This window comes from Scophthalmus maximus, chromosome 2 (assembly GCF_022379125.1).
Source record: "Scophthalmus maximus strain ysfricsl-2021 chromosome 2, ASM2237912v1, whole genome shotgun sequence".
Lineage (NCBI taxonomy): Eukaryota > Metazoa > Chordata > Actinopteri > Pleuronectiformes > Scophthalmidae > Scophthalmus > Scophthalmus maximus.
In genome coordinates, this window is record NC_061516.1 from 113,976 (window position 1) to 128,303 (window position 14,328).

Below are 14,328 nucleotides of genomic sequence, written 5' to 3' on the forward strand. Positions count from 1 at the left end.
TACAAGATCTCCAGTGTTTGGGATACTTTGCTTAGAAGTAATGACACCTTGCTCATTGGGATGTCACAAGAATCAGGAACTCAGCAGTGGAGGTTTTGGTTCCCCCCAACTCGTGTTGCTCTGTACCCCCCAGATACGGTGACGTCCTCCTACATTCCCGTCAAACCCTTCGAGGATGGCTGCGAGAGGGTGTCAGTGGAGATCGAGGAGTTCCTCCCCGAGGAGGCAAAGTACAACTACCCCTTCACCACGTACAAGAACCAACTCTACATCTACCCACTGCAGCTAAAATACGACAACCAGAAGACCTTCACCAAGGTGTGTGTGACTCTGAATGAAGCCGGATAGACAAGAGTTTAAAATAATGATGGAAATGAACAATGAAATCCATGTAGTTGGACTTAATGGCTTACTCTCACTGATTACTGCTCAAATGTGACCATTGATCAACTGACGTTATGCTTCCGCAACACCAGGCACGAAACATTGCTGTCTGCATCCAGTTCAGAGATTCAGATGAAGAAGGTGCAGTCCCTTTAAAGGTGAGGTATACCAACTGTATGTAACCGTGGTAGCATTTAAGATACTCTATCTTAGTGATGCACACATTGTGACTTGTGATTTTGAAATGTATTCACAGTTCAGTTGCTTGACAGTTTTTGAATTGGCGCCGATCAACCACCACAGCTTTTAATAAAGTATAGTAAAGAAAATGAATATTACAAATATTTTTTCTCAAAATGTTTTAAACTTTGTCTTGAAACGTAAGACGAATATTCACGACAAAAAGTGGTAATGTTTCAAGAAGAGACAGTCTTTTTTCTCATAGATTTTAGACATTATAAATTTTCTTGTTGTAATTTGTATGTCTTTATCTTTAAAGTCTTCCAGGTTGTCTTAACGGTGGCTCTAAAATGCAGAGAGCAACTGTAATGTGAAAACACTTTTATTTGTTAAAAACCAAAAACACAATCACATAATTCGATCATGTATAATCACATAATCCAATAATGTATTGTCAGCTGCTGGAGTTTTGGTAATGAAAGGACGCAAAGCTTGAGACATGCGTGTTTGATATGTGTGTTTAAGTGTGTATTTCTGTCAGAAATATACATTAAAACATAGCATAACATTCTGAAACTAATGGAAAAAGACAGATGACATTGTACAGGTTAAGTTCATATTAGTTAGAGGAAATAAAGTGTAAAATAGAAGAGGATAGATGACTGGATGATGGAACGATCGTGCAGTATAATCCCAGAACACATCAGCAGGAGCCTGGTGCAAATGTCTCATACACGGCAAAATGCTGATATTTGATTAAAAGCAAAAAGCCTCACGCGTAATGAACTTTGCTTTTCATTGCTTTTCACATAGTGGAAGTCAGAGTGCGGCCGAGGGGCCTGAAAAGGAGAAAAGGAAAAGTTTTCGAGAAGCTGGTTATTATAGCTGGCAAGAGAGGATAATGAATGGTCACTCTTTTTTTTCTCTCTCCTTCTCGATTTCTCTCTGGCCACAAATCTCGAAGCACATTGAAGCGTGCTGGATTGTTTTTTCTTTTCACTTTTCCGGAGGGACGGAAGAAAACAGAAATTCTTTCACTTCAAACCCCTCCCAGAACATTTACACTTGATTTTCTTGATTAAGACAGTCCAGACAGACAGATCAGCGTGCGGCCATGCGTATTATTTCTCAGAGTACACGCAGGCACGCACACACACAAAAGCCCTACTAGGGACAAGTGTCGTGAATTAGCTTCAGCTAAAAACACTATGATACATACATCAGATGACTGTTTAAGCTTATCTATGTTTCTTGTATCTGTCCCTATCTAAATAAACCTTTAAAAAAAAAACTAAAAAAACATGCACAATGCTTGAAGTACAGTGAGGCAGTAGGTTGTGTATCAACAGTGATCCGGAGCCAACAGCACACACCTGAGGAGATTTAATCAGAGTTAGCGGAAGCTGCAGGGAGGTTCCAGTTTTTACATAAGACACAGATCTGGCCGAGAGGGAATTCTTCTGAAGCGTAGAGACGAGGAAGTCGAAGGAGAAAAGAATTTTTTCCGAGGCTGTGAATTAAAAAATGCAAAGATTTGTGCCTCTTCCAACCTGTAAACAATCTCTCTTTGACCAGATTTGTGAATGGGATTTACCACAACACAGAACTTTCAAACCTGAAATGATGACAAGCTGGACCAGTTAAACCAGTAGGAAAATGCTTTATGCATGTTTTAGTCCTGTGTGGCACAGTACACGCATGAACAGGACAGCTTTGACTGATAAGATTCCAGGCACCACTTCCCCCCCCCACACACACACACACACACACACACACACACACACACACACCTCAACCCTCATCTTGAGTCAGGTAATCTCCCATCAGCATCTCATTGTGTTGTTTTTCCATCATGGTAGACAAACCGCTTTGCAGTCCTACTGTACCTCATGATCTGCGACAACAGAAACTACCTGCACGTCCAGCTTCCCCCTCTCCGTGTGAGATCAGAAGTTGAACTCTGTCCCCCTCTCTCTGAGCCTCCCATCCACCAGGCTTGTCCAAAGTCCTCCCGCGGAGGACTTTTTTTTTCCTGATCCCGGCTCCCATTGGTCTCACTAGATCTCTTGGCTCCAAAACACCGTCCTTCTTCTGGCCAGCACTGCTCATTATTGTTCATTAGGAGATGACTGCAATTGTTAAGATCCTAATTAGAGTCTCAAACCAAACATCAAAGCATGTCTGAATTTTCTTCCTCCCACTTTGCTGTGCCTAATTAGAAATATCCTGAGCTGGCCGATGCTTGACTGTGTTACACAGGTTTAATGTTTTCCATATAAAACGTCATCTTTTCATTGTCCTGCTGCTCTGACACAAAACACATTGGCCACGCAGTGCTGGTAAAAAAGCCCACATTTACGACCACTAATGGCTCCTGTTGCCGTGCGGAGAGAGAGAAATGAATATTTATTTATTTATGTGGAATCAAAGCTCTGTAATTGTTGTGTGTGTGTTTTTTATTGGTTTTTCTGCCATCAACATCCAGCAGTGGAGGAAGGCACCGCAGCTTAGCTAACGTAAACGTGAAGTGGTGTGCAATCCATATACTTTCTTTAGTTTCTACTTTTGTTTAAGCTGTCGCTGCCTTCAAAGATGCGCGCGATGCAAGGCTTGCACGCCCGCCTCGTGTCTTCTCCAAATATTGTCTCGTAAACCGCAGATTGCTGAGCACTTACTCACCACTTGTGCCCCCTGACATCAAAGTGCCAGAGTTAGGTGACTGATGAGCTTGCTTTGCCTTTTTTAGTGCATCTACGGCAAGCCGGGGGACTCGCTCTACACGGGCAGCGCCTATGCAGCCGTCCTTCACCACAACCAGAGCCCGGAGTTCTATGACGAGGTGAGGGCGGCTTCCTAAATGCATCAGAATAAATTTATGTGATTTATTCCATTTGCTCAATAAAACCTGAAGCTACACTTGCAATCATCAGGTTATTGAAAATGATGGAGCAACAGTGAGGAAACTCTAGGACTACTCTTTTTCCTCAAAACATCCGGAGCCTTATATACAGTTTGTGTTCAGTGCTCAGATTCCTCAGCCGGCACTGAGATAATCCCATAAATCTGTCTCAGGGTTAGAGCTGCGATCTCACACTTGACTGGTCAAGCAGTTTAGCCACACCGAGCACACACATGAAGCCAGGGGCTCAACTTACAATGAAAAAAGAGGTGTGTTCAGAAGAGGTAGAACAGGGGAGAGGTGGGACCATGTAGCCCCGATGTCAAACCGATTAGGATTTTAAGAGTCCCCACATACACCCGCATGCCGGCTTGCACACACACATACACACGCACGCGCGCACACACACACACACACACACACACACACAAACACACACACAGTGGCCCGCTCAATGGGATTTACCTCCACATGCTTCAGCTTCCAGCCACATCATGGAACATTTCTGAGAAATGTTTAATCATGATTTTAAAAAAAATCTTTGTCTTTCAAAGTTTATTTGAGTACACTGAAATGTGCTCTATAAAATTCTGTATTATAATTTTTGTTGTTGTTGTTGTTGTGGTTGATTTTCTGATTCTGGCATTCATGAAAGCCATGACGGACACAGGCTGTCATACTCTAATGGACGTCTTTGTTTTATACGTCCTACCCAAGAGATATTTTAACACGCTGAGTGACACATGGCCATGTCATAAACTGGAGTCATAGTCATTCTTGAGATTCTTGTGAAATTTGAGATGTGTAATTGTGGATAATCTATCTAGCTGTTCTCCACAGTATGTGTCATTTCCTGTGGGGAAATCATCATGTGCTACATGTTAGGGGAATTGCATTTCTTCGCTACTGCTGCCCCCTTGTGGATAAGATGTTTTAAGTGAGTTTTGCTGAAAGATACGGCATCACTTGTTCGATGGGTCTAAAAGTATAACTACAATTTTCAATACAAATGAGTGTTTTGGTTAAATATTTGTTTCAATTCAACCTCTTCAGTATGACCAGTAAGGTGTCAATTTGATGAACTTGCTTATCAGTCCTTTATCATAACTGCATGCAGTTCATTGTTGGTATCTGAACGTCACTACTCTGGTGTCAGAAAATGGAAGACAATGACATTGCTCTATTGAGCTTGAAAAACAGTCACCCTTTCGTCTGTGTGCAGGTTAAAATCGAGCTGCCAGTGCATGTGCATGAGAAACACCACATCCTCTTCACTTTTTACCATATTAGCTGTGAGTCCAGCAGCAAGGCCAGCAGCAAGAAGAGGGAGGGTGTGGAGTCACTGGGTAAGTCAGCTTCCTTTTTTTTACACAAGAACAAAAAAAAGAACAAAAAACCCACAACACAAAGTTGTCTGCAAATATTTCTGCTTCGAGATGATTTTTTTCTTTTTCTTGGAAAACAGGTTGTTTACTGTCAAGTGAAACAGTTGTCAATATGCAAATAAAGCTCTTTTGATTCGTAGGATGTCAGTATTTAGCTGAAATGAAGTGAAATGAAGTTTTCACCTTCCTAGTGGGTTACTCCTGGACACCTTTGCTAAAAGATGGGAGGATGCAGTCTCTAGAACTTCAGCTATCTGTAGCCGCTACCCTGCCCGCCGGATATCTGTGTCAGGACGCAAGGAAGGTACAACCACACCCTCCTACAACTCCAACTACAAACTCGGGTTCTGATGTAGCACTTAGAGCCATGGAGTCTGTATTGTCATGTCCAGAATCGACTCACCATCAGTGTTGTCTTGAGTCTGTAGCGCTTAAGGAAATAATTGGCGTTAGGGATGTACCGAATGTTTCGTCAGCGAAATTGTTTGGCCAAAAAATAGCAAAAATAAATAAATATAGCAGATAAAAGTATTTTACTTTATTTTGATCTAATTTATTTATTTTAAGTTATATTGTGCTGTTGGTATTTGTCTGCTGGAATTAAATGTTTTTTCAGTGTTATATAAATATTTATAAAGTGTGCTTTTGTAATTGACTTTTTCCTTGAAAGTCAAGACGAAAAAGGACATTTAAGCTATTTAATATATGGAAAACTGGCAATTGTTCTGTGTTTAGCCTTCGGCGAAGAGTTTCGTCATTATCGTTGCATCCCCTAATTTGGGTGAATATGAACATGAAGCTCATGTGAAAGCTAATGGATTCCGCTGAGAATCTAACATCAACAACGTAAAAAATCTTATGCGGTCTTTTGTTAGCTACGAGTACTCAAAAGTGTGCAAGAGAAAAAAAATGTTCATATGAAAATGTGTCAACACTGCAAGATACTGGATGTGTTTCTGATTGTTTCCTTAAACAAGAACCGCAGCCTGTTTTGTCTTTAGCCTGTTATTTCTGATTTGAACAGTCCCAGCCAGATATCAGGTGGGTGGAAAATGCCAAGATGCTTTTCAAAGTGAGGAACCATGTGGCATCGACAATATACGCTCAGGTACGACTTTGATTCTTTTTTTGTGTCCTTTACATACTCACGTACATCTGAAGTTTGCCTTAAGGCAGCTGGTATAGATGCAGTATGTGGGGATGACACTGATATTGCCCTTTTTGGTCCACAGGACCTGCATTTACACAAATTCTTCCAGCACTGCCAGCTGATGAGGACGACATCGGAGGACAACCAAGCTGAACTCATCAAATACCTGAAGGTGAAATGTTGTTCCTGTACAGTCACAGTCTCCCTGACTGTAGCTTCAGATCATGTAGTTGAGCTTATGGTTCATAACTATAGTCTTCCATGACTGAACATAACAGACCTCTCATCTCCTGTGCACCATGACATTTTTCAGCAGAAAAGAAAGTTTGTTTATTATTAAATTCCTTTATGAACTAATATTTTTGAGAACGTCCTACTGAGCCTCTCATATGCAAAAAAATCTCCGCCGCTACATCAATACAGACAAGTCTCAACAATTCTGGTGTTTGCTCGATGGGTTACACCGCTGACACCGCTGACTTATGTCGGGAGTTTTGATTCCTGGTCAGGGTGTGGCTAATATCTAGTGTTGGCCCTTCGGCAAGGCCCTTGCAAATGTTAATGATTTGTAAGTCGTTTTGGACAAAAGTGTCAGCAAAATGAATGTAATGTACTGTACGTAGATAAAAACATAACATCCCATATGCAAGTGTGCAGCCCAAGATGATCAAGTTCTTATAGAGTTTGCCCAAACAAACACAACCAGTATCTTCTGCTAATTTTTTACATAGTTATTCATTAAGTCAACCCCTTGTTGTAACGTTGCTCTGTTTTCCTGCTTTAATCTTCTTTTACATTCAGTGAAATACCGTAGTTATTAAATTTTTTACGCAAGGCTCATCTCTTTTTTTTCCCACTCATGCTTCTGCCCCGCTCCCTCAGTGCCTGCATGCCATGGAGACCCATGTCATCGTCAACTTCCTACCGACAGTGCTGATGCAGTTGTTTGAGGTGCTAACAGCAGCCAATAAAGGAGCCCACGAGATTGCCGTCAACTCTCTGCGGTCAGTTGTTCACTCGTGGGAAAATGTGGCTCTCTATTTTTACTACAGACCGAAATGTTTTATCGTGTTCCGTCTGGCGAATCATTTTCCTTCGCGCTCTGTGCCTGCAGAGTGATCATACACATAGTCTCCAGATGTCATGAGGAAGGACTGGAACACTACCTGCGCTCTTTTGTCAAGGTAACCCAGCACCACAAACACTGCTTTGGGGAGGGGATTTAAAGAAAATAAAAATAACTCCACACACACACCACTTAAAGAAAGAGTTATAAAAGAATAATAGGGAAGTGTGTCAGTTTCAGTTTAAACTGCATTGTGTGTGTGTGTGTGTGTGTGTGTTTTTGTGTTTTTTCCTTTCCTCAGTATGTGTTTGTGACCAACAACCCTGCCTCAGGAAGCTCAGCGACCACTCATGAGGTGCTCGCCACCGCTGTCACAGCCATCCTCAAGCAAACTGCCGATTTCAACACCAGCAATAAACTGCTCAAGGTGAGCATCAGTTCCCGTCGCCCAATTAGTCGCAGTACCAGCACTGAACAGCAGATAGAATACTTGCATGCAAAATGGCTCTTCGTTTCCTCATCAATTTTCCTCACTTCCAAACATGTAGCTGCTTGAACTGCCTTTCTTGTCTTTGCAAGTTTGATTTTTGTGATGTTTCCAAGTTATGTTCTCCTCCATCATCACTTTGGCTGTTTGTAGTTGGTTCACGTGATGTTGTCGTTCTTTTCAATGAAGGCTGGATATTTCGCAACCCTCACATCTAACTCCAGTCCTCTTTTATCCCCTTCCTCAGTATTCCTGGTTCTTTTTCGAAACCATGGCCAAATCCATGGCCCAGTACCTGCAAGAGGGCAACCGCATGAAGGTTGGCATTAAGTGGCTTCTCCTTTCTTTCTCACAATTAAACTCGAGCACTTCATCGTCACAGGTGTCTCACATCTGAGTGTTTAGGAACACGAGTCTTGAAACTGTCATGAGTTCATACAACATGTGAATAAGAGATGTCAACACATTTAAACAAACCACACACATCCAAAGAAAGAAACGATAGTGATTAATTCAGCCACTGGCATATTTCACATTGTTATGCCGTCTGTATTTAATCTGTGGTCTTAATCAGCAATGCCAGATGTTAAGCAAAGGAATGGCACTCCTAAGAAGTGTGAACTATGACCGGGTTAACAAAAAAATATATTTTAGAGTGTAACTACAGTATACACTTTTTTTCACAATGTTTCCAGCTGTAATCAATCAGGACACATTTGCCCTGTCAACCTCCTTAGATGCCTCGGGCGCAGCGCTTCCCTGACAGTTTCCACCAGGCGCTCCAGTCCCTGGTGTTGTCAGTCATGCCGCACATCACCATCCGCCACATGGAAATCCCAGAGGAGGCTCGCTGCATCAACCTGAGCCTGGCCAGTTTGATCAAGGTTTGAACGTGCACGTGCGAAAACACAAGTTTATTGCGCTCTCCAAAGGGCTGTTATGTAAGACTAAGAAACAACAATTACTTGTATGATATAAATATGCTTTATTTGATAGTTTGATGTGCAATAAAAAGAGGAATTATGAAACATTCTATTATTGTCTTTGTTTATGATTAAAATTTACAAATGCATTTATTGTTTTTTTATTCACTGAAAAAAAATCATGAAAAAGTAAACAATTACTTCAGATTACAAAAACAACATATATAAGTACATTTTTAAGAAAACAAAGTTAAATTATTTTTAATAATTGAAAATGCAGTTTAAAAAAAGAAATGAAATTGAATTCACTGAGATTATAGTTTTTAATCAGGCATTTAAAAGGGCGATTTCCTTTTCCATGTGCATTACTTTACCATTTACCCAAGCCTTTTTCCCTTTTCCTGTTGGCTTTTCAATTTACCTAGTCATTAATTCACATATGTATAAATGCATATTTTTCTTGTACACTTAGGTATTGAAATGCTACATACTTCCTGCCTTAAATAATGTTAGTTTTGTCTGTGCTTATATATACCTGCAGCATATACTTGTTGTGCTGCAACCCAGTGCACTGACCATGCTTCCTCTCTCCTCAGAGGTGCCTGACCTTCATGAACAGGGGCTTTGCCTTCGGCCTTGTCAATCACTACATGTGTCATTTCGGTCTGAAAGACCCCAAGGTATACGCCCCGACCTGGTTGCTCGAAACACACCACAATCTGCACGCACGCACGCAGGCAAACACAATAATAAACTTAAAATAACCCCTCCCCCTGATGAGGCGCTCTTGTACGAATTCTGTTTTCGTTAAACAAAGTGACATCGCCTGTTACATTAGCTGAAAGGCAAAGTTGTGTATTTTAATTGTGTAAAAACATGTGCAGTTCCTCCTACCTTGTCTCTTGGTAGTCAGCACATTTGACTAACAAATGAACCAAACACAGAGAATTTGTGTACAGTACGTGCATGCAGGAGGGGGGGGGGAGAGCACACGCTCATGTATGTATATTTGCCACAGGTGCTGACGGAAATTAAATTTGATTTCCTGATGACTGTGTGCAACCACGAGCACTTCATCCCCCTTAACCTGCCCATGGCTTTCGGGCGCACCAAGCTGCAGAGGGTACAAGGTGAGAGTCGGACATCACATTCTATATTCCACTGAATGCATTGTATTTCCTGCCACTGACGAGCTCGCTCTCACACGACGCCCCGACCCCTCACTGACCTCGTTCCACCACACGCACCCGTCTTATTACCCTGCCCATGCACGTACACAGGTTTATTATTAAGCCGGTACAGAAACACACCTACATGACATCATCCTGACCTATTTTACACAACATGCTTTACACAGCCACAAGTAAAAAGCAAACATTTGTGTGCTGTGGAAATGCTGCATGTGTTTACAGTTTTACAACCCACTTTCTTTATTTTTTACGTCTCTTCCCCTCCCTCTCTGTTTTTTTTGTTTGTTTGTTGCTTGTGGTCAGATTTTATTCCGTATGCGACGGATCTTTTTGGCCCTGTAGGTAGGTGACGCTCACTGCGCCATACCATCGACACCATGTTTGCAACCCCCCCCTGCACATGACTGCTCCTTGTTCTGACCTGCACTAACTCTCCAGCCTGTCAGCCACCTTTTTTTATCTCAAGGCAGTCATTCACTCTCACTCGGGAGGAAATGGGTGCCTTCAGCACAATGCTAGCTCGAAGCTAATTACCTTCATGAGTCTGCTGGGGCCTGAGTCTGTGTCTTGTAGATGGGAGAAGCTGTTGTGGGAAAGGAGCCTCTTTTCTTGATTGACTCTGTATTTTTAAACACTACCTTCCTTTAAACACTTCTTCTTCTCTCTCTCTCATGTGTGTCTCTTCTCTCTCCAAAAAATAATTGCAGGCGGTTACTACAGGCCACTGTACATTTTCTTGTTTCGGTTGAAACAGACAAATTCCTCTTTAAATGTGGCCCTATTCTGATTTTCTGGTGCAAATGGAACATTTCTGCATTGCATTACACATCTTCTCATGAAGGGAATGTGTAATTAATTATCTTAATTCCTCCTTTTTGTGTGGTGTGGAAACAGCAACGTCTCAATGAATGGCTAATGTTGGTTTGTTGATATTCTGCTTATATTTTGCATATTTTTCTGCAATGTTTAACTTTGAATGATTGAATTTGACCTAAATTAATGGTAACAGCACTCTGACTGTTTCTTTTTTGTTTCTAGTCTTCTGCCTAAGAAGTAGACGGCTGCATGTACATTTCATATGTCACAAGATTTGTTACCGGATTTAACAAAACAATTTCTCCCAGTCAGTCAGCCCACACTAATGTACTGACACTTCCTTTTTGGCACGGCACACAGAGCAGAGTCTGGAGTTCAGCCTGACGGAGGAATACTGCCGCAACCACTTCCTGGTGGGTCTGATGCTAAGAGAAGTGGCCGAGGCCCTGCAGCACGGGCCCGAGATCAGACAGCTGGCCGTGAGCACTCTCAAGAACCTGCTCATCAAACACGCCATGGATGACCGCTACACAGCGTTCAAGGTGCGGGAGGTCAGGGGGCAGAGGGTGGAACATGATGACGAGGCTAATAATAGATGAGCGGAAATACATATAAGAAATACATATTTTTGAACACAAGAAATTGAAGGACAACAGTTTGTGGTTCAGAGAAATTCTATTGTGGAAAATGAATCATGACGTTGGACTTCACATTTGTTGTCACTTAAATGTCGCTTGATATTTTACAGTTGAACCATAAACCTTTAGCATGAATAGCTATAAATATAAAGAAAAAACAGATACAACCAAATAGATAGAATACAAAAACATGTTTTTACATAAAAATAAATGCATTGTTATTTTATCTTAATTAAGTTTTCATATTGGCAAACATAGATGGCTTTTTAATTCACATGTACTGCGAGTGCAGTTTGGCAACAAAGCTTTTTTTTTTACTTCTCAAAATATGTAAATGATTTGCCTCGATGGCATACATTTCTTAGTAAAATAAATAGAAAAAAATCCAGGGACTTGCACAAAGGTACATATTGTCTCCTCTCCCTCACTGTACAATTTATTTGAATCAGAACGTCACATCTGTCCGCATGCAAAAAGATCATGTTTGATGTCACGCACTGTATGCCCAACTGTAGTTTAACTGTAGTTCACCAATGTCTGTTATGCAAACAAGTTACTGTGTGGGGCGCCTTCAAGAGCACCTGAGTACAGATAACAGATACCGCAGCGTTTGAGTACAGGGCAGACAGCTGCTGTTTATTTAACATGAACCCCACAATAGAATGTCATTGTAGTCATTCTGTCCGCCTCTGCAACTCCATCATGTCACTCGTCAGGGTTCGTACAGAGTTTCGCGGTTTTTGTCAGTGCTTTTATAAAGCCCCTTTCACACTGGCTAAAAAAACTGTTTTAACCCGCTAACTTCGGCCTTTTCTTAAAAAAAGCTAATCGAGTCATATTTTAATGTTTCAGAACCAGCAGGCCCGCATCTGTTTGCTCTACCTGCCGCTGTTTGAGCTGCTCTACCAGAACCTGAAGCAGCTGTCTGCCCAACCACACACCTCCAGCCCCGGCCTAAATGTGAGTCCCATGTGCAAACCCTGGACTGCCACAACAGGCTTTACATTGTGTTCAGTTACTGATCTCTGATGCAGAACTCTGATGAAAAAATATAAGATTTAAGCCCAAAAGGGTCTCTTTTTGAACTTTTTGATCAGGACACGACAGAATGCCAATATTAGCTCATCTTACTTTCATAATGTAACTATTATTATAAGCTCTTTGTACTTTCATAATGTAATTGATACTTTTATAATGTAATTATTATTATTAGGTAGTCGCAGTTTTTTAATGTATGAAAGAAGACATTTTAACAGCAGATGACAGCATTTTTTTGTGTGTTCACAATACATGTTAGGTTATAATTCATCAGAAGGAAGGTGCTACTGTGGAGTCTGTACAACATTAAATGACTTATTTGATGAGATTGAAGCCAAGCATTTTTCCTGTTTACTTCACTAAAACCTCAGATAGTTGTCAGTATTTAACAGGTTTACATCATAACAGCAACATAGTTCTCACTTCTTCCGTCCTGTGTTTGGCCAGGGCTCCAGAGATGACCTGATATCAACCAGCTCCATGGACAGCAGGAGAATCAGCACTGCGTTCGAGAGGGACCATGGTTTGTTGAGAACTGCGGATTTCTGGCCGCTTCCTGTTTATAACTCATCCATTATCGTCACTGCAGTGGCTTTTCGCACAGCGGCTCCACAGCGGGGCTGTGGGTTGCATTTTTTCTAATGCAACACACAGCTGTAATGGACAACGGAAGCAGTGAAAGAAGCCGCAGCTGCTGTGTTCTTGACTGGTGCTGTGCTGTTCATTTCTTCTGGGATCCTGCACCGTATACCATTAGCAAGGAAATGCGTGCGGATAGTGCAGCAATAACAATGACCAAAGGAAGTTGGTGGGGGTGGGGGGGCATGTTGGGCAACACACAGCACTAGTTCAGAACAAAGAAAACATGTGGGTCACATTTTTAATGTGAAACTAAACAACTGAATCCTTTGAAGCATAGCTGTTGTGGTTGTACTTTAAAATCTTCAGTTTCCAAATTTCAAAAGTTCCTCAACTATGATATTCTGACCCTACACACGTTTCATGTTGCAGTTGAATAGTTTCTTTACCCTGGGCTCATTAGTGGTGTCGTAACTTCTCAAATGTTTCTCATAGCCACAGAGGAGATCAGATTTTTTTTTTGCAAACGTGACGGCCGAACGAGCCTGTGAGAATTGAGTCATGTATTTTACCGCGCTGCTTTCAGTTGAAATCAACAATGCTGGACTGTGTTGGCTCCAGGTCTGCCAGTTCAGAATGGCCATGTTGTGAGGAGAGAGGACTCCAGAGGCTCGCTGTTTATGGACCCCGGGACACCAGACAGCATTGAGGTGAGAACATTTCAAACGGACTTAACCCACTTGTTTAATGGATCCTTAACGCAGCCTATAACACATACTTGCTTTGCTGCGGTTGAAAGAGTTGTCTCTGAATACAGGCCCAACATAAGAAACCTTTCAATGTCACTGCTGTGAAGCTGTGCACCTGTGGCGCATGAGATGAAGTGGGAAGTAGGAAAGTGTTGATCTTCATCAACACATACCAACATCGTCCACCATTATTATATTGTTATAGTTTGTTTGATGTACAGTGGCAATGAAGTGCAAATCACAACGACAAATATGAAAACACAACGGCAAATCAAGAACACACCGGCAAATCAGAAATCACAACAGAAAATTAGAAAACACAACGGCAAATGAAATAACACAAAGGCAAATGAAAAAACAACGGCAAATCAAAATACACAACGGCAAATTAAAAAACACAACGGCAAATCAAAAAACACAATGGCAAATTAAAAACACAACGGCAAATTAAAAAACACAACGGCAAATCAGAAATCACAATGGCAAAACACAAAATGCAACGGCACATTTAAAACAACGACAAATCAAAGAACACAACTATAAATCAAAAACACAACAGCAAATTAAAAAACACAATGGCAAATCAGAAATCCCAATGGCAAAACACAAAACATAATGGCAACATAGAAAACTCAACGGCAAAACAGAAAACACAACAGGAAATCACAAAACACAACGGCAAATCAAAAAAACACAACGGCAAAACCGAAAACACAACGATGAACCAACACCTGACATATTTAATACCTCGGAGCCATAGACTTCTATTGTTGTACAAAACTGTTGTCAAAACACCGGACAATGTAACAGTAACTCTGGTTAATCTCCATGCAGCCTCCTATGC

The 14,328-nt window shown here is 41.4% G+C and overlaps 1 protein-coding gene across 3 annotated transcripts in view; it reads left to right on the top strand.

Moving 5' to 3' along the window:
* Positions 1–14,328, top strand: part of dock11 (dedicator of cytokinesis 11) — a 51,985-nt gene that overhangs the window by 21,000 nt on the left and 16,657 nt on the right. For 2 of the 3 annotated variants that reach the window (XM_035627270.2, XM_035627267.2), the window contains exons 17-35: positions 134–318; positions 477–542; positions 3,311–3,403; positions 4,686–4,809; positions 5,040–5,152; positions 5,873–5,956; positions 6,081–6,170; positions 6,881–7,002; positions 7,113–7,182; positions 7,366–7,491; positions 7,799–7,870; positions 8,289–8,435; positions 9,071–9,154; positions 9,493–9,604; positions 9,968–10,006; positions 10,841–11,022; positions 11,971–12,078; positions 12,604–12,679; positions 13,357–13,445. In XM_035627270.2, the coding sequence (XP_035483163.1) occupies positions 134–318; positions 477–542; positions 3,311–3,403; positions 4,686–4,809; positions 5,040–5,152; positions 5,873–5,956; positions 6,081–6,170; positions 6,881–7,002; positions 7,113–7,182; positions 7,366–7,491; positions 7,799–7,870; positions 8,289–8,435; positions 9,071–9,154; positions 9,493–9,604; positions 9,968–10,006; positions 10,841–11,022; positions 11,971–12,078; positions 12,604–12,679; positions 13,357–13,445 (1,982 nt within the window). The remainder of the gene's footprint in view (positions 1–133; positions 319–476; positions 543–3,310; positions 3,404–4,685; positions 4,810–5,039; positions 5,153–5,872; positions 5,957–6,080; positions 6,171–6,880; positions 7,003–7,112; positions 7,183–7,365; positions 7,492–7,798; positions 7,871–8,288; positions 8,436–9,070; positions 9,155–9,492; positions 9,605–9,967; positions 10,007–10,840; positions 11,023–11,970; positions 12,079–12,603; positions 12,680–13,356; positions 13,446–14,328) is intronic. The other variant, XM_035627268.2, reaches the window with a different exon arrangement.